At 42.1% G+C, this 25,591-nt stretch overlaps 1 protein-coding gene across 2 annotated transcripts in view; it reads right to left on the reverse strand.

The window, feature by feature from the left end:
- Positions 1–337: 337 nt before the first annotated feature.
- The window catches only part of LOC309688411 (amyloid protein-binding protein 2-like), a 35,626-nt gene continuing 10,372 nt past the window's right edge, over positions 338–25,591 (reverse strand). Inside the window, exons 1-13 of one of the 2 annotated variants that reach the window (XM_082504126.1) lie at positions 19,305–19,683; positions 14,193–14,281; positions 12,862–13,013; positions 9,496–9,619; positions 7,141–7,309; positions 6,962–7,051; positions 6,790–6,857; positions 6,605–6,710; positions 6,395–6,519; positions 5,920–6,005; positions 5,352–5,542; positions 4,422–4,587; positions 338–4,112 (exon numbers count right to left, since the gene is read on the reverse strand). In XM_082504126.1, coding sequence (XP_082360252.1) covers positions 3,850–4,112; positions 4,422–4,587; positions 5,352–5,542; positions 5,920–6,005; positions 6,395–6,519; positions 6,605–6,710; positions 6,790–6,857; positions 6,962–7,051; positions 7,141–7,309; positions 9,496–9,619; positions 12,862–12,982 — 1,509 coding nt within the window. In that variant the 5' untranslated portion in view covers positions 12,983–13,013; positions 14,193–14,281; positions 19,305–19,683 and the 3' untranslated portion in view covers positions 338–3,849. Of the gene's footprint in view, positions 4,113–4,421; positions 4,588–5,351; positions 5,543–5,919; positions 6,006–6,394; positions 6,520–6,604; positions 6,711–6,789; positions 6,858–6,961; positions 7,052–7,140; positions 7,310–9,495; positions 9,620–12,861; positions 13,014–14,192; positions 14,282–19,304; positions 19,684–25,591 lie in introns of those variants that run through there. The other variant, XM_082504125.1, reaches the window with a different exon arrangement.

A 25,591-nucleotide genomic window follows, 5' to 3' on the forward strand; every position in this document is an offset into this window, starting at 1 on the left:
CAGCAATCCTAACCCTTTAAAATCTGTCTTGTGTGTAAAATGTCAGTGATGGAAGCTGTAAGGCTAGTCTATAAAAGGAGTAAAAGTTTCACAGTGAAATGTAGTGGCAATTGCCAAAAATGGCAATTTCCAAGTAAAGTCTGAAGTTCCTTTCCACTCGCTGTATTATGCACTATAACTCACCTATACTTAAAGCCAGATTTAAAGGAAGAAAACTTGAAGGACTGAAATCAAATAAACTGAATATTTCATCTCATCAGTGTAAAAGTGTCCTGTTGTTTGCTGGGATGGTGAAGTCCAGATGTGTACAGCTGACGGACAGCAAAGAGGGAAACTGTGATGGTCAACGATGTTTTAATGTTTTTGAAGCTAACAGTGAAGCAGTAACAGGACAACAGTGAACACATCCCACACGTCTCCTTTGAACTCTGAAGAGAGAAGCGGGCTGTTGGAGACATCGCAGCTTCAATTTGAACTTTGTCCTGCGCCCCCCACCCCCGACACCACCACTTGAACTACACTATTCCCTTTCAGACATCAGCAGATCATCTTGGCCAAGCAGGAAAAAGGAACTTGCACCTCAGCCGAAGCTGGATTAGAAACTGCTGCCGAGACCTGTTTTGTAATCCTCTGGAGAAGATGCAGACGTAGCCCTCACAGCACACACGTCAAATCATGCAAAGTTTCTCCATGATTCACTTTTTAAGACAAAGAAATATTCATGATCCTTCTCTTTGTATGCACCTGTTTACAAGTAAAGTCTGTAGATAAGAAATCTACTCAGAGGTGGAGGGGTGGGGGGTCTATTTAAGCCAAAGCACTGAGTGTTTAGCTGAGAGCTGGACCTCCTCCTCAGCTACAGCCCCTCACATCACTGTTACAGAGGGAGACATTGACAGCACTGAAGCAACAGCAAGGCAAAGCTCGTTTTCTTCATTCGTTCTTTTCAAAACAAACTAAATACTAAATTAACAGCGGACTATTCATCCATGGCATCACATTCTCAGTAACGTTGCACAGAATCTCCACAGCCTGTGTTCAGCCTCGACTGTGCAAAATCTCATCCTTCATCTGCTACAGCATGCGTCCATGCCTTTCTTCACGCCACTGTTACGCAGCGTCTCTTTAAGCGCTCATTTCTCCTTCACCTCTTATATTGACAGACTGCTTTAGTGAAACAAGGGTCCATGTGTAATGTTAGAATTGCACTAACGAAAAAATCCCATCCAGAGAAGCTGGTGATTCCCAAACTGTGGACTAAATATTAGACTGAAAGCATCTGCAGTGGAAGGCTTTACAGGATCACAGGTACATAAACAGTGCTGTGAACAAGAGCTTGCCCCGTTCTTGATATACACATTGTTTTTTGCATTTTTGTCTCACTTTCAGGTCATCATACAACTGTTAATGTTACACAGACATAACCAGAATAAGCTCAAAATTAGGATTAAGGGTAAAAAGTTATCCAAACCTACCTGGCCTAAAGTCTAAAAACTGGTCGAGTATGGAGGAGCACTGGTGGGGTGTTGGCCATGAACAACCTGTTAAGGTCATGGACTTGCTGGTATATTTGGGATTGTGTTGTTCTGCTGCGTAACCCGAGCACGCTCGAGCTGTACGTCGAGAGCAGAATTCCTTTTTCCATCCAGATCCTTAATCATCCAAGCAGCCCACTTCCACTCCCACTCCCTCCACATGCTCTTACTGTGATGTTCTTTTTATGAAAAGCTGTTTTTGTTTTTTTCCTTTTTCAAACAGGGCCAGGTAGGTTCTTTTGTCCCTCACCAAAAATCACAAATCAATTAAAAACGTATGTTATCTCATTTTAAATGTTGTCTGATGATCTTAATCACTGCAGTGTGACAAACATGCATGAAATGAAGAAATCAGGAGGCAAATACTTTGTCGCAGCACTGTAGCTTACTCCAAATATACAGAACAAAATCCAAACAGGTTTCAAATGGACCAACTAGGTGTTCAAATGTTCTGTTTTCTCATGTCAGTGAGCCAAACCCATTAACATGGTTAAGTCACGCACACAGCTCTGGCTACACACCTGCTGTTCAAACTATTTGTGTGTGACAGGCAGAAGAGAGCTGGCTTTAAGAGAGACAGAGGCACTAAAAGAGCTGTTTTCAGATAGACACTGACTTGAGTGGCTGCCCCAAGGCTCAGGATAAGGTCAATAAGGATTATTTAGAACTGAGAATAATGAAAAGATACAATATTACAGTCTAAAAATAAGAACATGTTCCTTTAAAGCCCTTTCGGCACAAAGTATGTAATGGCCGTTGCATACTTTGTCCACTAGAGAGCCTAAGTTAGCTTTAAAATACCAACATGGCAGCTGTAGAGCTGGTGTCCTGCAGGCTTTAGATATGACCCTGGGTCAACACACCTGAATCCAATGATTAGTTCATTGTCAGGCCTCTGGAAACCTTTTTAATTTAGCCATTTAAACCAGCTGTGTTGGATCAAGCACATGTAAAACCTGCAGGACGCCAGTCCTTGAGGCCTGGAGTTCCCCCACCCCTGTTATAGAGCTAAGATGTCGAGTAAAACTGAAAACCAGCCGAAGCTGAGCTTTTAAATAAAGCAACAGATGAGATTCTGGACAGCGAGACTCTGAACGATGGGCCAGTAACAGAAAAACATATCAGGAACTTTAATGGGATTTTCTGACAGGAGGGTGTGAAGCAGAGAGGCCACATGCACAATAATCAGGCTGCTATGCAAACACGCACACAAGCACACAATATTGGTCCCCACTGTAGCGCCGTTAAGGATATAATAGTTTATTTAGCACTTCAAAATATGGGTCCGTCTACAGACAGATAACTGCAAGCTGGTGTAAGGCTGGTAGTCATCGGTGGAGCACTTGGGCACCGAGAGTTGTGTTCCACTCACTCACTCACACATACAGCCTCAAGATGAACAAAGCGAGGCTGCGGAGCCTTTGCACATGTAGCAGCTTCCTCTTTGCCCTCCCATCCGTGTCCCTTGTTATCATAGTGTTGAGCCATTTCTCATTCAGTAAGAAAACTTAAACAAAGGGCTACATAAACATATGTTTGCATATAAATTATTGGCATTTTAATGATGCTATGTCAGTACTAAGCTGGAAAAAAAGACCTGTGAAAACCTGTTGTGTGTAAAAACCACACCTGGTGTTATCACATTCTCCTCCACGCAACTTTGAGGGTTCGCGTTCAGTTAATTGCAAAGAAAAAAACAACAACAAAAAGCCTTCAAATAAAACTCAAGAGTACAATCTGTATTTTCTTTAACTGTACAAGTGTCAAAAATATCCAACTATTTCCAGCTGTGATCTGCCAAGTGATGCTGATGGATGTGCAGGTATTCCACAGATGCTGTCGTGCAGCTCTTGAGAACACGGGTTCGCTCCCGGAGATCTGAGCTACACTGGTACGGTACAAAAGCAAAACTGCTGTCCAGGAAGAAAAAGGCGAGTGAGATGAGAGGCGAGGAGGTCGTGCGTCATCCTTATAGGACGTCTGACGTTTCTTTTCGAGTCCCCAGTCTCGGGCATGTGTCCTCTTTCTGTTGGAGAAACGCAGTGACTGCATCTTGATGGTGAGAGTGTGTTGATGAGGTTTGATAAGTGTCTTCTCTATTTATTTTTTTTATTCCATGAAAACGTGTGTATGTCTGTGTGTGTGTACTGGCAGCATACAAAGTCAACCAAGCTGCCAGTGATGTTTGAATTTGCTGTGTTACTAATCCGTGTGAAACTGAAGCATCACATTTTGGGCTCAAATCATGTCCACACCAGGCTAAAACCCACCCACTTGTCTCTTTTCCCTCCTCTCTTCTCCTTCGGTCAACCAATCAGCCGAGACAGGGGCGGGTGGGGCCTAGGCTCTGGGCCAATAGGAAAGCTTGTACCACCTCCTGGGTCTGCTGGGGTGTAGTGTTGACGTCCTCCAGGGCATCCGCCACTGCAAACTGCCGGTCCCTCAGCCGGTTCCAGTTGGACAGTACGTTGTGGTATTCAAACACCTTCTCGTAGTTTCCCACTGAGTTGTAGAGTTTGATCAGGCCTCGGTAGTCGTACTCCAGCCCACTGTAACCCTCGCCAAACAGCTTTTTACCTGTGAAGACAGAAACATCACAGACCATGTTTCATTCAGTCTCTCTGACTCGAGCCCCGTTTTTGATAATGTTACCCTCTTCCATTGTAGCGAAGTAACGTCAGGTGTTGGACTGATTAATGTCAGCTCTACATAAATGATTACATAACAATAACAGCAAAACTTGGCAATTAACTGAGAAGTAGGTTGAGTATGATGCATCTCAGTACAACATGTTCTGTGACGAAGCAACATCAGGACCCAGGCCTTGGGCCTCATTTACTGTGACACTAAAAAACATGGACGTGAACTTGTTCTGCTCTTACTGACCGATAGCGATGGAGCGCAGATAGAGCCTCTCTGCATCCTCGTACTGGTTCATGTCATAGTTGTAGAGGGAGGCCAGGTGACCCACAGACAGAGCCACCTCATAGTCTTCGTGGCCCAGTAGCTGCTCCTTAATCTGGATGGCTTTGATGTGCATCTCCTCTGCCTCCTGGTTACACAAATACGTGTGCAAGACAAAGAGATATGAATCACAAACAAAGACAAAACTCAAAGGCAATATTTATTTGGTTTCCATGGCCTTTCCCATAAATCAAACATCCAGCTACGTTTCCACTGAAAACAAAAAGTGGTTCAGTGCCTGTAAGTGTTGTAACTGGGTCAAAGTAAAGTTGTCACATTACACTCTGAAAGCAAGTTATGGCCTTTCACACTTAAATTGTTTTCCAGTCCATTTCCAATGGACTAAAAGGAATAACGTGTAGTCCCAAGTCAGTCTCTCATTAACAGCAGGATATTAGATACTTGCCCAAAGTCATTTCAGCTGCAGACTAGAACTTCTGCAGGATTACTTTTAACCTCCACTCTGGCTTTTTATAGGCCAAAGACAGCATCTAAGACTGGTGCACACTCTTTATAAATGTGCACCACTCTGATATTTGTGTAATCCCAGCCAACTGCAATGACAATATTTCACATCTCATCATTTCTGGCTTTAAATAGCAAAAACCATTCAGTCTCCCACAAACAGTGGTTTGTGCTTGTAAAAGCACAATGTGACTCACTCTCACACAAACACTCATCTCTTAATCAAGATGAGGTGAATGTGGAATAGCTGTTCTCTGCCGTTGACCTTTTCTTACACTGAGATTATTTTTATCACAAGGCAGCACAACTGGCACACGCTGGGATGGTTTATGCCCCTTAATTTTAATTATTGTGTCAAATATTACAAACCACACATGTCCTCCTCACCTTAAACTTCCTCATGGACTGGTAGAGTCGTCCGAGGTTGCCATAGTGTTTGGCTGTCTGTACGTTGAACTCTCCGAAAGCCTTCTTGGCCAGCTGCAGCGAGGAGAGGTGCAGGTCGTGAGCCTCCTGCAGGAGGCGCTCTTCTGTCTCTTTATTGTGACAGTCGATGGCAATTTCTTCCAGAATCAGGGCTGTTGGGGAAAAACAAGCAAACGCGGATAGAGTCTATAAGACATAATGCACAGCTTCAAACAGATACAGCACTGTGCAAAAGTCTTGAGCTATCCCTAACTTCTTATGTTTTAAAGGATTCAGACTCCATGTAAACTGGTCTTAATCAATAATTCTCCAGGCGTCCTGAAGCTCTTTCAAACTGTTTGTTTGGACATCGGCTGCTTTTTCACTCACTTGCTGAATGTTTTTTTAATCTGTCAAACCACAAAAGTTTGACCTACGAATAGACAACTTAGCAAAGAACCAGTTTTAAATTGTTCTTTCAAGGTACTTTATTACAAGCAGCCAGTCACACACACGAGCATAATACTACTCTCCACTTTGCCTGCCTTACCTTTGACTCTCTTAGAGGAGGCCAGCAGAAGATGGTCCTCAGGCAGAATGTGAGTTATGATGTCTATGGCACGTTCTGCATGGAATCTGAGGGACAAACACAGCACTCAGTCGTGTAACTCAGACTTGGCTGGAAACTCTACATATTGGGGACAAACACTTCCAAGAATATCAAGTGTTTCCATTGAACAAAGTTGTTTTGCAGCTCATACGGTCCAAAAGTGGATCAAAGGTCTCACCATTAGGCAATGCTGACTCACAGCCTTTGTATACACGAGGAGCATCACATGATTAATTACACAAACAACAGGCATCTCCAGTCATCTTTACGTCTGCCCGTGTGTACAGTTAAACATTTGATATGTGCAGCTGCATACACATTACCCAAATACCAGAGTCTGACTTTGGGTGTTGGACTACATTTACAAGGCAGCTCATGAGGAATGTAATTAGCCGAGTTTAGAAGATGCACTCACAGAGCATTGTCAAATTTCCCAGAGCTGTACTGGTGCACATATGAGGAGTAGGCTAGGTCTTCATGGGCTGTGGCAACATGGATGTTCTTCCCCCCAAAGACCGATTGTCGGATATCCAGCGCTGTCTGGGATTTGTACATCAGACAAGATTGAATTAAATAACATCACTGAAAACAAGAGCATACTCCTGTAGCACATCGCTCTACGTACCTGGTAAATAGCAACCGATTGGCATATGTTGTCCACATTTAATAAGTAAAATCCATAATCTAGCAGCGTGTCGGAGTACTTGGGATGCTTGTGTCCAAAATGTTCTCTGTAAGACAATATTTTCAGTCAGAAACTGCGATGTTAGAAAGTACCCTGTCGAGTCTTCATTACACCCAGCGGGTTACCTTGCTAGAAACACTGCATGTTTGATCAGCTGCTCTGCTTTTCTGAACTCTCTTTTCACCACGCAGGCCTGCAGGGAAGAGACAATCCACAGTTTACACATGTGTCTGGAAGACTAGTGTAAAAATTCAGACAAAGACTGATCTGAGCGATAAATACATGTGTGAGTGTTACCTTGGAGGCCTGGCGAAGGACATCAACCACTACTTTGACAGGCAGCCCTGGAGTAATTTCCTTCATAGCCTCTATACACCACCTGTACGCCTGAGAGACAAGGTCATTGCAGACAGAAAGGACTTTCAGTTGTCTCAGTATCAAAACTGTAAAGCACCTCAGTGGTCAAACCTACACACCTCGTCATAGTGGCTTTTGGCAAAGAGCAAGGCACAGAGCTCGCCGTACAGCGCTGCCTTGTTGGCCTGGTGGCCATGTTTGGCTAGTTTGTCCATGTAAGACTGAGCAAGCTTGAAGGTCTCCTCCCCAAGGTGGTACTTGCAGTTTCCATTACGGACATGAAGCAGCCTGAAGAGAGAAGACAGGGACGCTTCAGTCTCAGTCTTATCTGCTGTATTACTGCATAACTGTCAATTTAAAAACAACAAAAGCTGTGGAAGGAAACTGCTGCACTGGTTTCCCTGAAAATAACTGGATTCAGTTTTCCGCAATTTGCAACATGTGTGTGTGCATGTATGAGAGAAGCTCAGGCTGGCTGTCACCACTGCTACCGTCTCCTGGATTCCTCAGTTTGTATGGATGGTGAAGCCCATCTTTAATGTGGTGTTAGTGCTACTGGGGCACCACACAGGACAGTCCTGTTGATTTTCTACACTATAGATTTCCAGTGTAACAGGGAATCGAGCCACATGCAGATGCTCTCTAACGACACTGCAGTGGTTGGGTGGGCAGGAGTCAGAGTACAGGTACTGGTGAGACGTTTTGTGGGATGGTCCAACAAAAATCTCCCCTTCCTGAACGTCCCCAGGACAAAGAGATGGTTGCTGACTTCCATAGTTCACTTAAATGACTGGACACTAAACTGGAGAACCCAACAGTGATGCTGTGTACAACAGGCGGATGAACAGTCTCTAGTTTCTCGGGATGCTGGTAGACATGTAGCAGGATCAACAAACTAATCTGGAATCGTCATTGGGCAGCAAGGGACAGGCGGTCACTGAACAAACTGCTCTCCATCACGGACAACCCATCACACCCACTCGGTTACACACTACAGAGACAGCAGAGCTCATATAAAACTGTACCACAGCTTACATGTTTGTGCCCGGTCAACACACCCGTCAGGACCAAATATGCTACAGAAACATCTGGATCAAACATTTTTGCAGCTTTTTCTTAGCTCTACAGTGTTCAGTTTATTCATTAATACCATCTGCTAGGATTCATTTATATACAAGGCCTTAAATATGGGCCCATGGTACTTCTAACAATCTTGCTGTTTTAGTTTATAACAGTTACAGTGTTGTTACTCCATGACAGATAGCTGCTACTTCCACTCAGAAGGAAAGCTTAACCGTCTGTGATGAGATACAGTTTCTGTGTTTTATCCGTTTTCATCTGATAAGAATCAAAAAAATGTAAAGACAGACTGTTTAACAGCTCTTCATATGAATCACTCAGTGGCTTTTATTCACAACTAACATTTCAAGCTGTGCTGTCAGACGCCTAAGTGTTCTGGGAGAAAACACATGTTGTGTAACATCATCGGACTACAGAGTCGGACTACAGAGATGAGGTCAACAGACTGACTGAGTGGTGTTCAGTTAACAACCTCCAACTGAACACCACGAAAACTAAAGAACTTATCTTGGACTTCAGGAAGGGCAGAGCAGACCCGGCCCCACTTTACATTCACGGGAGCTGTGTGGAGAGGGTACACTCCATGAGGTTTCTGGGCGTGCAGATATCTGATGACCTCTCCTGGACTGCAAATACTACAGCGGTGGTAAAAAAAAGGCCCAGCAGCGTCTCCACTTTCTGAGAGTGCTCAGGAGGAACAACCTGGAGGAGAGGCTGCTGGTGACATTTTACAGAGCCACCATAGAGAGCATCCTAACGTACGGCATAACAACATGGTATGCAGGGTGCTCAGCTGCGGACAGGAAAGTACTGCAGAGGGTCATCAACACAGCCCAGAAGATCACTGGCTGCTCTCTGCCCAGCCTGGAGGTCACTGCAAACTCTCGGTACCTCAGCAGAGCTGGCAATATCATCAAGGACCACTCTCACCCCAGCAACCAACTGTTTGAACTATTACCGTCAGGCCGACGGTACAGGTCACATAAAACCAGGACAAACAGATTCAGGGATAGCTTCTTTCCCAGAGCTATCACCGTAGTAAATAAGCACAAAAACAATTGAACCTATTCCATACCGTCACTGTCATTATATTATGCTGCTATTCATACTGTCATCATATTAATGCTGCTATCCTGTATATATTGTACATACTGTTGTTTGAGTACTTACGATTGTTTTTTTTGTACTTTTTATATTTTACATTTATATTTATTATTGAAACTTGCACCAAGGGTGTGGCACTCCAATTTCGTTGTACTCTGTACAATGACAATAAAGGCTATTCTATTCTATTCTATTCTATTCTATCATATCTGGCACATCTAACAATTATGGTATTGTAACTATAGGACACAGAGTTCCCTGGTGAATAAAAGCAGCTCTTTGACACTGACCTGACACAGCATTCCACAGCCCGGTAGCAGTGGAGGACCTCACTGTGGAGCGTGCACAGCTGCAGGCACGACAGAAACACTTTCTCTGCATCTCCATACCAGCCCGCATCAGACAAGAAGCCACCTACAAACAGAAACATGACAGTCATCTGCCTAACAACTATGGTGTCTGCTGGTCATAGCACAAGGGTCTTAAGAAAACCAAACTTTGACTGGAAGTTTGGTCACTTAGAAAGAAATCTCTAGAGCATAGGTGTCAAACTCTGGCCCGTGGGCCAAATTTGGCCCGCAGCCTAATTACATTTGGCCTGCGAAGCCATACCAAATTATTATTAGAGCTGGCCTACTGGTATTATACAGCTAATATATATATTAGCTGTATAATACTAATACTTTGCTTGTTCCATATTCAGTTTTCCAGCAAAACCTATTTGAGTCCATAAGAAAAGATTCATTCTTACATCTGGAGGAAGATTTTTTTTTCAATAAATATTAATGTTAGCCTGCAACTTTGTTCCATTTTGAATTTTGGCCCACTCTGTATTTGAGTTTGACACCCCTGCTCTAAAGTTTTAAGGCACAGAGAATATCAACCCAAAATCCAGAAACACACATTATGTAAAAGTTAATGACATGCAAATCAGTTTCTAAGTGAAATAAATATTTAGTATTTTGGTGGAGAAACCCTTGTTGGGAAGCACAGCAGTAAGATGTTTCTTGTAGGGATTTTGGCCCATTGCTCTTTACAGAAACTCTAAAACCTGGCTGTTGCTTAGCAACTTGAGGCTTCGGCTCACTCCACAAATTTCATATAGGAATGCCAAGCTTCTTCTTATCCTCTCCTTTGTTACCTTGTTGGTATGTTTTGGGTTAATGTCATGTGGGAAGACTTTTGTTCTTTGGTGGAGAAACTGGAAAGAAACTGATTCTGCAGACAGGTGTGCTTTATACACATAATGAGTTAAGATGGGGAGTATCTGGAATTCACTGACTAATGTTTCAGAGATCTATGGGAGCTAGAACTCTGCTCAAATATTAAATTCTCTCAATGACATGACAATAGGGCTGAACGATATATCGCATTTGCGATAATATCGCGACATGATCAAGTGCAATTTTCTAACCGCAAAGGCTGCGATTATACTCTGGACATGTCCAAATTCATGGGCTGCATCCTCCTGAGGCCGCATTTGTAGACCGATTACGTCACAGCGACGCGCGGCTGTCCAAATTACTACCATATCCCAGAATTCATAGCGCGGCCCAGCCAAACTCCAGTTTCCAGCAATGGCGGCCGCTACTAAGTTTTAAAATTACTCATACTAATCTTTCTGGATCACAAAATAAACTTTTAACATATTTTCAGGCGAGAAAGTAGTTGTGTAAACATCAAATATCTGCTCGGTTTATCAAGATATCCCATATTTGCAAAAGTGCTTCGACGTTTTCAGAGGCGTCTGCTACCCACCAGCTCGACAGCTAGCCGGGAGCTCGAGGGTTACTGATGCGGCCGAGAACGGCACAACTCCCGGCACATCATTTTCAGATCACCGCGGAGTTTCGCTGCTCGGGTTAAACGTGATATATAAGTCACTTAGACAACCTAAAAATGTTATTGTTGGGCTTTTTTCAGTGTTTTGTTTGTTCGTGAGTAAATCGGTTTGGCTGAGATTAAAGTTATTAGATTAGATAAAATAAAACTTTATTAATCCCCCGGGTGGGTTCCTCCTTGGTTTTCACACAGCTGACTAAACGTCAAACAGAAAACTTATTAAACAGAAGTATGAGACAGTCGAGAATTTACACCAGTGTCTGGTTATATTTTAGATAGCAAGAAGCAGACGGCCGAGTTTATTAAACTCCACCGAGACAGCGGTGACGCTAATCAGAACTAGACCGTCCAATTTCACGCCTGTTTGTGTGTGTGTTTATACAATTGCTATTATGTTTGCACTTTATGTGTAATGTTACTGACTGCAGAGATCAGTAAGATGTGTGTATTTTTTATTTATTAGTTTTATTTATTTAATATTATTTTTTAATTGAATGACTGTCTAGTAGTTCACAGATGTCGAAAAACTGAGTGTGGTAAAGCCACTGATTTTGTTTATGTATATTTCTGCAATCTGCACATTGTACTGACTTTCATTTTAATGTTTACACCAGGGTTCCTTGTCAGCACTTTATGCTCAGATGTTTGTAAGCTAAAAATAAACTATTGTGTATGTTCAAATATACTGTTGTGATTGAAGAAGTTAAATAAAAATGTCAGTCATCAATTCATGCATCACCTCATGTCATCATAACAGAGGTCTGTCTTCCAGGAAAGAACAGTTTAAAATTAATGTAATATAGTATTGGCCATACTATATGATGTATTGCTTGTCTTTGTTTAATAATACAGAAGACAAAGACCTTAAAAAATAATCGCATATCGCATCGCAATCGCAATATTGGGGCAAAAAAAATCGCAATTAGATTATTTTCCATAATCGTTCAGCCCTACATGACAATTATTATAATAACGTATTATCATAATACATATGGCCTAGGGCTGTTCAATATAACGATATGTATCTGATGACTATATAAAAACGTCTATCGTTTCATTTTACCCTCTCGTTTGTTTCGTGGTGTCACAAAATAAACTGTTTACGGTAATATTTGTTCATGTTCTGATGGTCACTGTAGTGGCTATATTAATTTCTTAAAGTTCTCTCTTTCTCTTATATTTAATATCACCACACTACGGACGGACAAGCGCCTGTTTTTATGTGTTGTCGTTAGCAACAACGACGGTAACACCATCGCGTGTTCGATTGTTTATGTTCCACATAAACCTTTCACAATAAAGCTCAAGATCCTGTTGAGACTTTTCAAAATAAACTGAATCACGTGAAAGATGCAGATTATTTACAGATGAAAAGTAAAAAAGAGCCGTCCGGTGCTAAAAAATAAACCTTAGACTCAAACGTTAGAACAGGCTTTTCCCCGCAGCACGCCGTGTAATAAATACTCACAAAGAAAACGGCGCCGTTACAACTTATGTCTAAAAATGTATCGTTTCATGCATCGGTTAAAACACACGACTCCAGCTACATGACGCGCAGCTGGAAACACTTCACCTGCCCGAGATTCACAGACTTTACAGAAAATGTTACATTTTTGTGATTTATATCGTTATCGGGACGATAGAGGTCTTATATCGGGATATGAGATTTTGGTCATATCGCACAGCCCTAATATGGCCCACATTATATGCTGTTTATATTGTACGTTATCAACCACCTAACATAAGGACAGCTCTGCACTTCTATCCCACACAGTGCTTATCTGAAGCCTCCACTGCCCAGCCCTGACATTTACCCAGCACAAAGCCAAACTGGATGGCCTTCTCTTTGACGTGGGCGTCAGACTCGGCGATGTAGGAGCAGCGGCGGCTGAAGGAGTTTGCCAGAACTGAGGCCACTTTCACACCGTGGTCCATAAGGGCCTGGAAACAGTGGTGCAGGAGGTGTCTGCAGTGATGAAGTCAAAGGGAGACATCGGGTCAACAGTCAAATTGCAGGAAACACAAAAAATAAAAAAATCCAGTCCACAAGCAGCTTTTAGCGTAAACAGATTCTTATCAGTCATGGCCGTAGACAGCATGGCACCATCCCTACTGTACAGAACACCTGGCACAGTTAACTAGCAGTAAGAATATCACACAAGGGACCGTCAAGAAATGAACAACAGGTCAGTGTACGCAGTTGATGTCCTCGTCATACAGAAGGGATCTCATTTCCATATATGAGCATTCCTCAGTCTAAAGAAGATTCACATGAAACGATGTCTACGATGATAGGTGCCAAATGTGTTTTCAAAGATCTACAAACAAGACCTTAAATTCTCTAGTTAGAAATTATATGATGGAAGCAATCACAATATTAGAGTTTTGGTTGATGGACATTGCTTCCTTCCTCTCTGTTCCAGCATCATTAGTGTTTCACACCTATCAGCCTGCCTAACACTACATTTAACAGAGTGGACAAGAGTTTCAAAAGAGCTAAAAACTGATTTCTCTGGTTACCTAAAAACATGTTTAACATCATTAAGGGCACCCGACTAAACCTATGCTTGGTTCCAGTGTAAAAACTGGTTCCATCCACTGTTGGAAAAAAAAGAAGAAGAAAAAAAAAGAGGATTCCAGTATGAACAAATGAAAATGCAAGTTTGGTGAATGATGAAAAAACCGGCATTCACCAAACTCCAAATACCATCTTTACTGATGACAAAGTGGCCAGAGCTCATTAAAATGACTCTTTTCTACCCTCCTAAATTTAAAGTTTAGCATCCCAGTGTACAGTGACATATACTTGTATACTTCCTCTATGTTTAGTAGCCAAAGGGTCTCCAAAGGTTAGGAATATTAATATTCCTCGTTTTACTGGATTAAGATAGAAGTTCTGCTTTTCATTTAACGTGTTGCCATGGTGAATTGTGCTATCAAAGCTCCATTGAAGGTGGCTTTCTTTCCCTACTCGCACACACTAAACTCAAGGTGAACGTACTCGGAGTTAACTGATCTCAAAGGTAATCAACTTGCAGTTTATGGTTAATCTCAGACTCTGCTGAACCTGCTCAGGACTGCAGTGGAAGTGTGAAAACTACTTTAGGAGAGTGATGGGCACAGTTTGGCCCCATTATGTTCTTACCTTTTGTCTGAAGCCCGCAGCACTTTAGCAAACACCTCCAGCTCACAGAACTCTCCCCCCAGCTGGCAGAGTCGACCCTGCTGGTAGAGCTGAGAGCACAGCACAGTGAGACACAGTGAGAAATGAGATTCAGTAACAATACAACAGATGTCATCTCTATAGGTACAAGTCAAATTTCTTAATGTGCAGGGGAACCAATGTCTCAGCTGCAGGTAAATGACAGTCTAACCTGTAACTACAGGAGTGAAGCTGAACATTTTTTACTCTGCTTTAAGTGATGCAACCAATGTTGTCTGCTGAACAGGATCTTAAAAAAAAAAAAAAAAAAAAAAATTGCTGATGTCTGGCCTGTCATCAAAGTGCACGCAGCTGGAAACTGTTATACTGAGCCAGGATTATGCTTGTTTATGGACATGCACGTGGGCTGCTGTGGACCCCACCCTCCAACTCTGCTTGCAGTCTGCCTGGAATGTCCATACAGAGCATCACAATCACATCTGATAAGAAAATCAACACCACTCAGATTAAATAGACCCTCGTACACTTGTGGACACAGACAGTATAATCCATATAATCCTTGACACGAATGGCTCACCATAGTGGTGTTTGTGACGGAAACTATTAATCACAGATGTCTCTCTCCAAGGTTCTTACATGAAATCTCACCTAATGAAAACTTGTACTGCAGCCACTGCTGTACTGGGGCGTTATTTTGGTTGTGCAGCTTTAACCTTTCAGTGCTTGTAATTTAAGTCAAACGCTCTACTCACAAGTAGTCACCTAGCTGTGGAGGGCAGTGGGAACCAGAAACAGGAAAACATGTGCAGTGTGGACAAGACAACTTCATGATATTAGGTGTGTGCGCCATTTATGTGTCACCATTTCATAGTGTGTGTAAAAACACAGTGACAATTGTCTAGAACGGTGCTTAAAATTCTAGCATGAACTCCACAGATGTTCATGTTGCCCTCAGGATGATTTGGCACACTGGTAAAAATCAGTGTCAGTGCAGGTGAATTCACCATGTGCTATGTTTCAGCAAACTGCTGAAACTGACAGGAACCTCCACAGTGCACACAGAACAGTACCACAGCACTCAGCTTTTAGATGCTAGCTTGTGTTTGATGAAAACTGACACTTTTGTTACAGCTGTACCTTCAATTTATTGTAATGACTTAAACTCGTGGCAGCATTTTCACATGAATTAGTCCAAAGCAGACTTTGAGCACACTGAGCAAAACTCCAGTATATCGTATCAAAAACACATCAGCAAAATGGGTAAACCAGCACTTGTGTTATTGTGCTTTCCTAATCATGTTAGGAGGCACTGAGCACATCGAGTCCATGCCCCAGACTTCATGTCAGTGTGTTTCTCCTGGGAACTGGGGCATCTGAGCTCTAAGGAAAAACCCATTTTGGTTTATTTACAGAAAATATTTATTCATGCTTTTGCTGGATTTGCACCAGAGTCATTATATAAAAGGAGAAAATGTTAACGAAAGTGTAAGAAAGTAACAAAATTATGTGCATTTGTAGCAGAAGAAAAACTTTCAGGGAAAAACAAAGATTTTTTACTGGGTTTCTGTCACAGTGACCACTGAAATGCACAGATGGTGCAGACCACCCAAAACTTTGTTGTACATGTACAATGACAATAAAAGCCTATCCTATCCTAAACTTAGAATTCTCTCCCCATTCAAGTCTGTATGGGTTTTAAAGTAACTGCCCAGCAGCGTTTCAGATAGCGTCTGTGTTTAATGTTGCTTCTGAAATGGCTTTGGTTTGTGCCCACTAGGACAATAAACATGTATTTTAAAATGTTAATGAATCAATACAAACACAATTGAAAATGCTCTCTTCCCCTTTTCCATAAGTGTGAAGACGAGCTGACTGACAGCTTAAAGGTTTAATTCTTACTGTTAGACAAGAGAAAATTTATAATAAACTTTTATACCATAACCACTGACAGTGTCTAATGAAGGTTTTATGTCACCTTGACCCTTGTTTTTCAAGAAAGACTCCATCTGGAACCTGCAGCACAAAGTAAGTTTAACACACTCAGCATATCATTTCTTTATCTGAACGTTTAAGCACTTTGGTCAGCAAGACTGCAAAAGCACCGTTTTAGTTTGTTTTCCAGCTGTTGTCGTGTTGTTGGTGCGAGAAAAAAAGCTCAGAATAAATAAATAAAATGGAATTCAAACCACTGCTTGCAAATTGAATATAATAAGGTCAACAAGTACAAAGAGGAGCCTTTTTTTAGAGAATAATTTAATGTTAAAATTATCTGCAACCAATGAGAAAATAAAACCTAATAATAATCAAGGAACACAGAATATGAATATTTATTCATAAAGAATATTTCCCCTTACTACTGCTCATCAGGGAAAAACAAACTGACACTACTAAAAAACTTCAGACCCTCTTACTATCCAAAGGGATCTTCCTGGAAGAGACACCATTTTCCTAAACACTGATTGGTCAGTAGGCAGTGTTTTGAATTTCCAGTGACTGCTCTATAAATCATCAGAACACACAGAAACCCACAATGCCCGATTTCTTCCCAACTTAGCCTTAAGACACGTGGAGTAAAACTAATTATTTTTCCATCTGTGTCTTAAGACACACAGAGAGGCGCACATTAACAGAAGGACTACATGAATCAAAGTTACCAAATTGCCCCAGTTCTTAGCTCCATTGGCCCCCTGTCTTAATGAAGCTCTATTTTTTTCTTTCTTTGGGGGGGGGGGGACACAGTGCAGTTTGCAGGTTAACACCTGCCAGTAAAATTAACTGCAACCACGCCAAGCTGGATGTGAAACCTCATCTCTCAGGAAAATCAAGATCGATCCAAGATAAGGGCATTTTTGCCTGTAACTATTTTTCTACAATACTTCTTACTAGAGCAGGGCGATATAGCCAAAAAAATTTATCACGATATATATTTGAAAATTTGCGATAACGATATAACCGACGATATAATTGATGCGAGACAAAATACAACTCCACAACATTACTAGCGCAAAAAGACAACCTTCCATTTATTTTCACTTAAACAAGAAGCTGGTTTTTATGTACATTAAAGCTTTATAAAAATGTAACAGTGCAAATGCAAATTCCTTGCTGAAAGTTTAACCAAAAGGCATTTCCAGTAGAAATGGGCTGACATATCCTGAGCATAACCATGTATAATATCCACTGAAGTTAAAAAGAGGTGCTTTGCAACATTAAACTGCAGTGTGCAGTACGTATTTTTTGGACCATAAGGTGCACGGGATTATAAGGCACATTAAGCGAAACAAAGCAGTCAGATAAATCAAACTTTATTAAACTCATTCTTCTTGCTTCCTCCACTTCTGTACCATTGATTCATTAATGTTGAATTCTCTGGCAGCTGCTCTATTCCCATGTTGTTGCAGTATATTAATGACTAGGGTTGCCAACCGTCCCTTAAAATACGGAATCGTCCCGTATTTAGAAACAAAAGTACACGTCCCGTATTGAGCTAATAAGGGACGCACTTTGTCCCGTAATACAGTGAGAATCAAAAGTAGTCTATAACTTTTAATGGAATTAACGGTTCGTTTGAAAACATAATTCCCAGCCCCTCTCCTGCTTTGTGACCAATGAGCTAACAGCACACTTACGAGTATGACAATTCAGATTACCGCTCATCTCATTGGTCGAGGAAAGGTCGCTTACGGAGAAAATACCGGAAGACAACAGATGACCACAACAAGAAGCATGGCCAACAGGGAAACAAACGCCGACACTGCGGTGCAAGTCTCGGACGACAGTAAACCTAAAGCTGGGCAAACACTGTGCGATTTTTTCAGTCACGTTATTCAGCTCCTGCTCAAACTGCACGATTGACTCGCAGGGGTTAGAAGTTCGTATGTCACGATGCAGGTCTCACACTATACCGCCCGATGCTCTGATGCGACCTGAGTGCTCACACTGTGCCTCCATAACATGAAGGTTATAACAGAAAATCTGTCGCGCTCTCTCTCTCCGTCTTACACTCACACAGACACACACACCACCATCAACTTTGCTAAATTGCTAATGAAAAACATTGATCGGGCAGCTGTGATTGAGCAGCAGTGTAAATCCAACTATTTTCACGGTTGTGTGCCTCCATTGCTTGTGTCCAGATCACACGCTGCACTGCTGTGCTGCTTCATCTTTTACACCAACGTTTACGTGTTTGCGCGCGAGCAGTGTGAGCGCCTGTGGTGACACCCTCACGAGCGATTGATGATCGGGAGCTGGTCGTGAGGTGTTAATCGCTTCTCGTTACCCCACGTATACTACACGATGCACGATGAAGGCCAAAATCGGTCCGATCACTCAAAAATCGGCTCAAAATGGGCCTAAAAACGCACAGTGTAAGCCCAGCATTAGAGCAGCAATGTTTGTTCAGCGAAAGGGAAAAATGGGAAAAGGAAAACACCTGGCTGGAAAAAGTTAATATGGGCATGTGCAGTGAATATCAGTGCTATGTGGCCAGAAGTGTGATAATATAACTTATTTTGTGTAATAAACAACTGCAAGGATGGATGATTACAACAAATAGATGACTAATACATAAAAGTAATACATAGATGAATAATGATGATGAGTTAAGATGCGTAATCATGGGAACAAGCGGGTTTTCAAACGGGAGCAGCTGATTAGCATTAAGCCAATTGTACTAAATGCACTAAATGTGCACTGTTACAAGAATGTTTTTCTTTCTATTGTTTTCTATTATTTTAAGTTAAGCAGGACAGAGTTCTTTTAAAGAAAGATTTACTTATATTCTCAAAAGTTAAGCATGACAGGCTTCTGTTTAAGAAAGAGACCTGTTTTACTGTGTTAATGTTGTCATTTTGAGCTAAAAAATAAATGGCTAAATGATCATTTGTTTCACATGTGTTTATATCACAAAGAATACACATCTACTTAAATCAAATTCAAGTCAAATGGTTAAAAAAATAATTTCACACACAAAAAAAGAGCTAGAAAATTCACCACACTGGGAAGGGTGAAGACAACTGGGTCGCCCGGCCCTGGCCACGAGGTGTCCCTTATTTATTTTTCAGGGAGTTGGCAACCCTATTAATGACTAACCTCGTATTGTGGATGGATTATCTCAGTTGTTCTCCTGACTGAAGTTTGGTCCGTTTACAGTATCCTGCCATGCGATTGCATTTGTCTCTAACCATGAAGAACCTTCACGTTAACTTTTATAAGTGGAAAAGTGTTAGTGTTCGTCCTCCAGCTTCACTGTTTATGTTATGCTAACATAGCTGTGTGGCTAGCGATCACGTAGCACATCATTATATAGCAGCTAGCCCAACTTCAGTAACCCTACAAACGTCACTGCTGTTTAGTTTCCTGTCTTCATTTATGTTGGAAGTGATAGCAGAGCTGTACGTTTGATTTTTTTCAGAAATCTCTCCGTCAGAACATGCTATATCATGCTTAGGTAACTAGCGAAACTAGCGAGCTAACTTCCGCTAGCTTCCTGCTAGCTTCTAACTCCGTTAAATGTAATAACTTTTGTTTTCATGGATGCCTGGAAGTTAAACTTTATAGTTACACCTGGTAAAGCAGCAATGCTGATCGTTTTATTAAAGATGAAAGAATTTAGACAGTTTTTAACTCTTAGTGATGCTACAGTGTTCGTTTGACCTGAAGCATACGGAGTTTAGGACCCAGATTACTCCCAGATTTAAGGGCATCTTAGTCCGACGGCCGCTTGCATGTTCTGCAAAAAAAATGTGCTTTGTCGTGTATCTGACGGACAAACACCAAACCAGTTCCACATCACTGAAGTTGCACCATTTTTACAAACCAATTCTGGTTCATCAGTTTCACTCAACAATCGGCCATGTGCGTATGAAAACAAAGGCACTGCGCATGCGCGTTTTACTCATATTCTATCGCGATATTTCATTTTCCTATCGTTGCCTAACATTATACCGGTATTACCGTGAACGGTATAATATGGCCCAGCCCTATTTACAATGCAAGATGTTGTTTATATGATGACAAAGACACACCGTCACTGGAGATGGTGGAGACCAAAATAGAGCTTAAAAACAGATTCATGTGGTCAAAGTCAAAGCTAACCATGTGTGATAGATATGCAAACTTGCACATCCGTTAAAGCCAGTGATATCTGCACAGCCTTTGTAACGTGTGATGATTCGACTTTTTAGTGCACTTAAGGCAAACGTAAAAACAATCCCAGTCTTTCTTTCACACTGTTACATGATTACATTAATACTACCACGCCTCTCTGTCAACGCTCACATTGTTGATGCTGTCTAATCAGCTCCACTTCGACAACTGCTCTTTAATACACGTGTAATATTTTCTGTCACAGCTTCAGCTGAATCAGTTTAATTTAACCCTTCGACAGCACAAGGTCAAAGCAAGAAGCACATATGACATTTTTGTTTGCGTCTTACGGAAAACTACTCATGCCGAGTTCCATCAACAACTCCCTTAAAAGCTGTTATTCCGCCTTTATGGAAACTTTTCTTTATAAGCGTCTCTGAACCACACTCGGGTTTCTGATATCACCTATTTCGACAGAGCCAGTAGGGGCAGTAGTGCTCATGGGGTTTCAGGTTTGACCCTAAAGCCTACCCAGACACACGTGCAAACGCTCATGCACACACACTGTCACCGCGATGTTAGCCGGCAACATTCAGGCATAAACTCATTTTGAGCAATAAACTTTATTTCCAACTAAAAGTTTAAGAGGAGAGACATTAAAAGAGAATCGCTTTTACCTGGATACGTTGGTGTTAGGGTGCAACAGCTAATTCAAATAACAGTGGACTACTGTGCCTTTAACAAAAAAGCAGAGCCCGTGCACGCAGGCTAACGACATCCGAGGAGACCCGGAGAGCACGCCTTCCACCGAGACAATGCCCTAAAGAAAGTAACAACACTAAAATTCAAAAGGTTCTTCTTCTGACCATGCTCCACCTCTCCACTAAGTTTACTGAAATGCAGACAGTTACTTTTACTGTAATCTTGCTGACAGGCAGATAATCAGTAAAACTGAGCCAATCACATACCTCTGACTTCTCTTTAGCAAGTAACCAAGAGTAACTGGACATAAATCTTTATTTTAAAAAAGTAAAAATCAGTTTAACAACAAAACAGAGTTCAAACCCCATTTACAGGAAGTGACGGTGCGGGCGCACACACCATGCATATACCTTGGTTGGCCCAGTAACCTTTGTCATCTCCACAGACGCAGTTTCACTCTGACTACTGTCACACAGACAAAGCCTTAAACTAACGGCCTCAGCTGGATCAAACTTTACTAAGAATGCACAATTTGTGTTAACGGGCTGTGCTAATGAAGTGACGCAAATAAATTACCGCAAATGCCTTTCAGCAGTAACAGCAGGGTGCTGGTGTTTGACCGAACTGACATAACAGGTATGAGGAGGGAGCTGGTGTCTCTTCAGGTAATTTAAGTAAGAGTTGTAAGATCAGCTGATGGGCAGGGTGTGACTCCACCTTCATTCTTCACATTTATTTCCACAAAAACAGAAACACTGAACCATACAAAACCTAAAAAATGTATTTATAGATACAGGCTCAGCGAGTTTGAAAAATGTTAAAGGTCACACTGCTACTGAGGCTTTTCTCCTGCCTGAGAGGACGAGCACATCGTTAGGGTGGTGTCTCCTCGCAGCATGAAGAACCCAAACCACAGCCGGGGTTTCCTGGGTGGATTTTAAATTGGCAATGATGTGGTTTAAGTCTACAGAATAAAGTGCTGTACAAATGCAAAGTAAGTAAGTGGTCAGCAAGACTAGGAAAGTATTATATAAATGTATAAAACTAACAACACGTCTGCTGGGCACAGGTGTGCTGTAAGCACAACACAGAACAAGAACCTTTTCAATTATCCTGGTTTTTGGGCACAACACATGAAAACTGTGTCAAGTGCCAAAAAAGTGCCAAGATGTGGTTTTATGAAAGGTAAGCTGACGATCAGAAGGTATTTACAGGTCACTGACAACCTCGCAGAGACAACGAGACTAAAGAAAGCCACTGTCCCAAAGAGTCATGGGTTTATCTGCTCCCTGCATAGTCCTGCACGTTGGTGTGCAGGTTGTGGTAATACTAAATATGAGTGGAAACTGCACGGAATGTAAAAAACAGACTATCATTAGAAAATAATACATGATCTCGTGTTCTGAGATAATGGATGGGAATCGTGTGTGTTTTGTTTTGGGAGAGATGAATTCTATTAAAAAAGGCCTCCGGTCCTTTTCACAGATCACTCCAGCTGCTGTAACGACACCTGCGTGCAGTCTATTACAACACAGAAATGGTTTCCTGGTGCACAGCGGTGAGAGCCACTGAAACATGGAATGACACCAACAAACATCAGCGCTTAATGACATCCACCCGACGGAGTGCAACAGCTCTGAACTGTGAACATTTATTTCGCTGGTGCCTCGTGTATCTGCTGCTTCTACTGGCTGAAAACTACATGGGGATTTTAGCTTGCGTGTTGCGAATCCAAAGAAGCTGTGCACGTCTAACCCTACGCCTTTCACTTTCTTTAATAAGTCATCGCTGGTATAAAGATGAAGATATCCCAAAGTTAGACGTCTGAGGGCTGCTTTTTTAAAATCTTGGTCATTTTGGCCTGTATTTGTATAGCGCTTTTCTAGTCCCTAAGGACCCCAAAGCGCTTTACACATCCAGTCATCCACACATTCACACACTGGTGATGGCAGCTACACTGTAGCCACAGCCACCCTGGGGCGCACTGACAGAGGCGAGGCTGCCGGACACTGGCGCCACCGGGCCCTCTGACCACCACCAGTAGGCAACGGGTGAAGTGTCTTGCCCAAGGACACAACGACCGAGACTGTCCAAGCCGGGGCTCGAACCGGCAACCTTCCGATTACAAGGCGAACTCCCAACTCTTGAGCCACGATCGCCCCATTTTGCAGAAAAGCTCTGATGCTGAGCCAAAGCAAAGCGAGATTAATGGGTCAGTGAGCTACGTCGAGCTTCAAGTCAGAGTTCTTGGTGTTACCAAAGTGGCCCTCTTTGTAACTGACCAACTCACCATGGCAACTTCTTCTGAGCACAAAACCTTAGAGAAACTCTTTTATTTGCATCATATTTTAACTGCAATGTAAATTCTCTGTATTCTCTATGTGCCAGTTGTTAAGCTGTTTAGCTTACTAACAGCAAATGAAGCTACAAAGTCAGAGCAGTGCAAACTGTGCATCTTGTTGTTAGTGGCTTGTGCAGTCTATTCTTTTGGTGATGCCAGAAATCTATACATTTTTGCTTTACTTTGCTGCCAAGTCTCCTTTACACTGTTGAATTGGAAGCTACTAGAACACACAACAACAACCAAGAATAGCTATTTGATCAATGAAGTTAATTTCCCTTTGTGTGCAGGCAAACTAAAAGGATTTCCACATCTCCTTCATTAGCCGGTGGGTCAGTAAGTTTCAGTGTTTAAATGTATCCAGTTTAAAGTTTCCGAGCTAATGTGAGGCAGTTATGTTAAAAATGAACAGCAGCACCGTGAGCACACCCACACTTAAAACAATTAACTCTGATTAAAATGCTCATCGTACCGCTCTGGGCGCTAAATCACAGGATTAACAATTTTCTGCAACATTAATTTCCTGTCTTCTTTGCAACAGTGTTGCAATGTAATGTTAGATTTTATCACCATTTCAATATAATCATTTGATAACACTCACTGGAGTCGGCTGTGCTCGTGGGGATTATTCTGTGCTGAAGGAGAGTCGGGCAACACATTAAAAGCCCCTTTGATGAGAATGTGCATCGGACCCAGAGCAGAAAGCTCAGCTTAACACAGGAAGCTGATAACCACCGTTGTGATACCGGTTATGTCCAGCTGGGGTTTTAGATTTTTTCAACTCCGCTAAAGCAAAGAAAGCCCGGCTGTATTGAATTTCCCTCGTAGTGCAAGTGTTTGCATTTCTTTTATATCACTAAAATCTGCAACAGGCCAACAATGATAAACCACATCTTCAACTATGAAGCCAAAGATCAACTTAATAGAAGGTGTGTGTGTGTGTGTGTGTGTGTGTGTGTGTACGCACCTGTGTGGCAACAGTCGATAAAGTCTATTGATTTGTGGAAAAAAGTGACAAAAACAGTGATTTTACTTCCCACTGGGGGGGCGATGCCTAACATCCATGTGATCTTACCCAGACTGAGGCACCAGTAGATCACTGGTGACCTTTTTCTTTCATCCTGCAGAAGCAGGACAAACGGCTGTCCACTCCTTTAAACCTTGCTGTTAACGATGTAACATTTTTCCACATGTACTAAAACAAGCTGCAACATCTGATGTCGTCTTTGAGCTCAGAAATGTCACTGCAGTCACACACACACAAATATTACATCACCTTGTGGATCAAGGGATCCTGAAACAGAAATCCTGAAAAGGGCTCATGGGAAGGCCAATTCTGCATACGCCCAATGCCACCCAATGGCAGTGACCTTGGCTCCTCCAGTGAACACAGCTACCCCTACTTAGCTGCCTCCAAAGTTCTCATGCCTAGCACTGATTTCAGTGGTGGATCTGCACCTAAAGAGCAGAACCGACTGCCAAGGAATCTTTGAGCAACATCAGCAGCTAAAATGTTTCATTAGATTTTAGTTGCAATGCAGGATGATGCTATATAGTTTATATCTAGTAAGGTCGATACCTTAAAATTGGACTACATACAGTGTTCGCTCGGCAAAGCCCCACACCCACTCTCCTTTTGCACACAGATCTCTGCAGATTCTCCCGTAGCAAGCAGGGAGACATGGCTCTGATCCAAAACAACAAATATCTTGTGTTGGTTTTGACACTCTAAGGTTAACATTAACTTCTGTTAAATATTCATGTGTGGGAAGAGTTGACAATATTTGAATGAAAACACAAAGAAACGACTGTTTTTAAAGGCACCAAACAGCCTTTTGTACTTTGCAGAAAAGCTGCATGTCTGTGTGATCTAGGGCCATTTATAAGTCATCCACGTTCAGGGATGTGCAGCTAGGACTATCGGGAAATATGTTTCTCTTCATGAACTGTGCACACAGAACCCCATAAGCACCTGCAGGACCACAGAGTATGCATTGGCCAGTCATTAACCTACCAGCTGCCGAGTACAAAATCTACGTGAAGCTGGATGGCAACTGCAGAAACTGGAGCAGCTAATACTCCTGTTTATGTACGGCTGCCTCGAGAGGCTGATGCTGAGCTCATGCAGCTCACTAATTTAATTTTTCTCATCACTGCTAATACAACCCCAGTGCCAAAAACACTGTGCACATAATGCAATGACTGAGGTGCAGATCCACTATGTTGTTTTTATGATCAGTTGTCAATA

This window comes from Aulonocara stuartgranti, assembly GCF_965226115.1.
Source record: "Aulonocara stuartgranti genome assembly, chromosome: 14".
NCBI lineage: Eukaryota > Metazoa > Chordata > Actinopteri > Cichliformes > Cichlidae > Aulonocara > Aulonocara stuartgranti.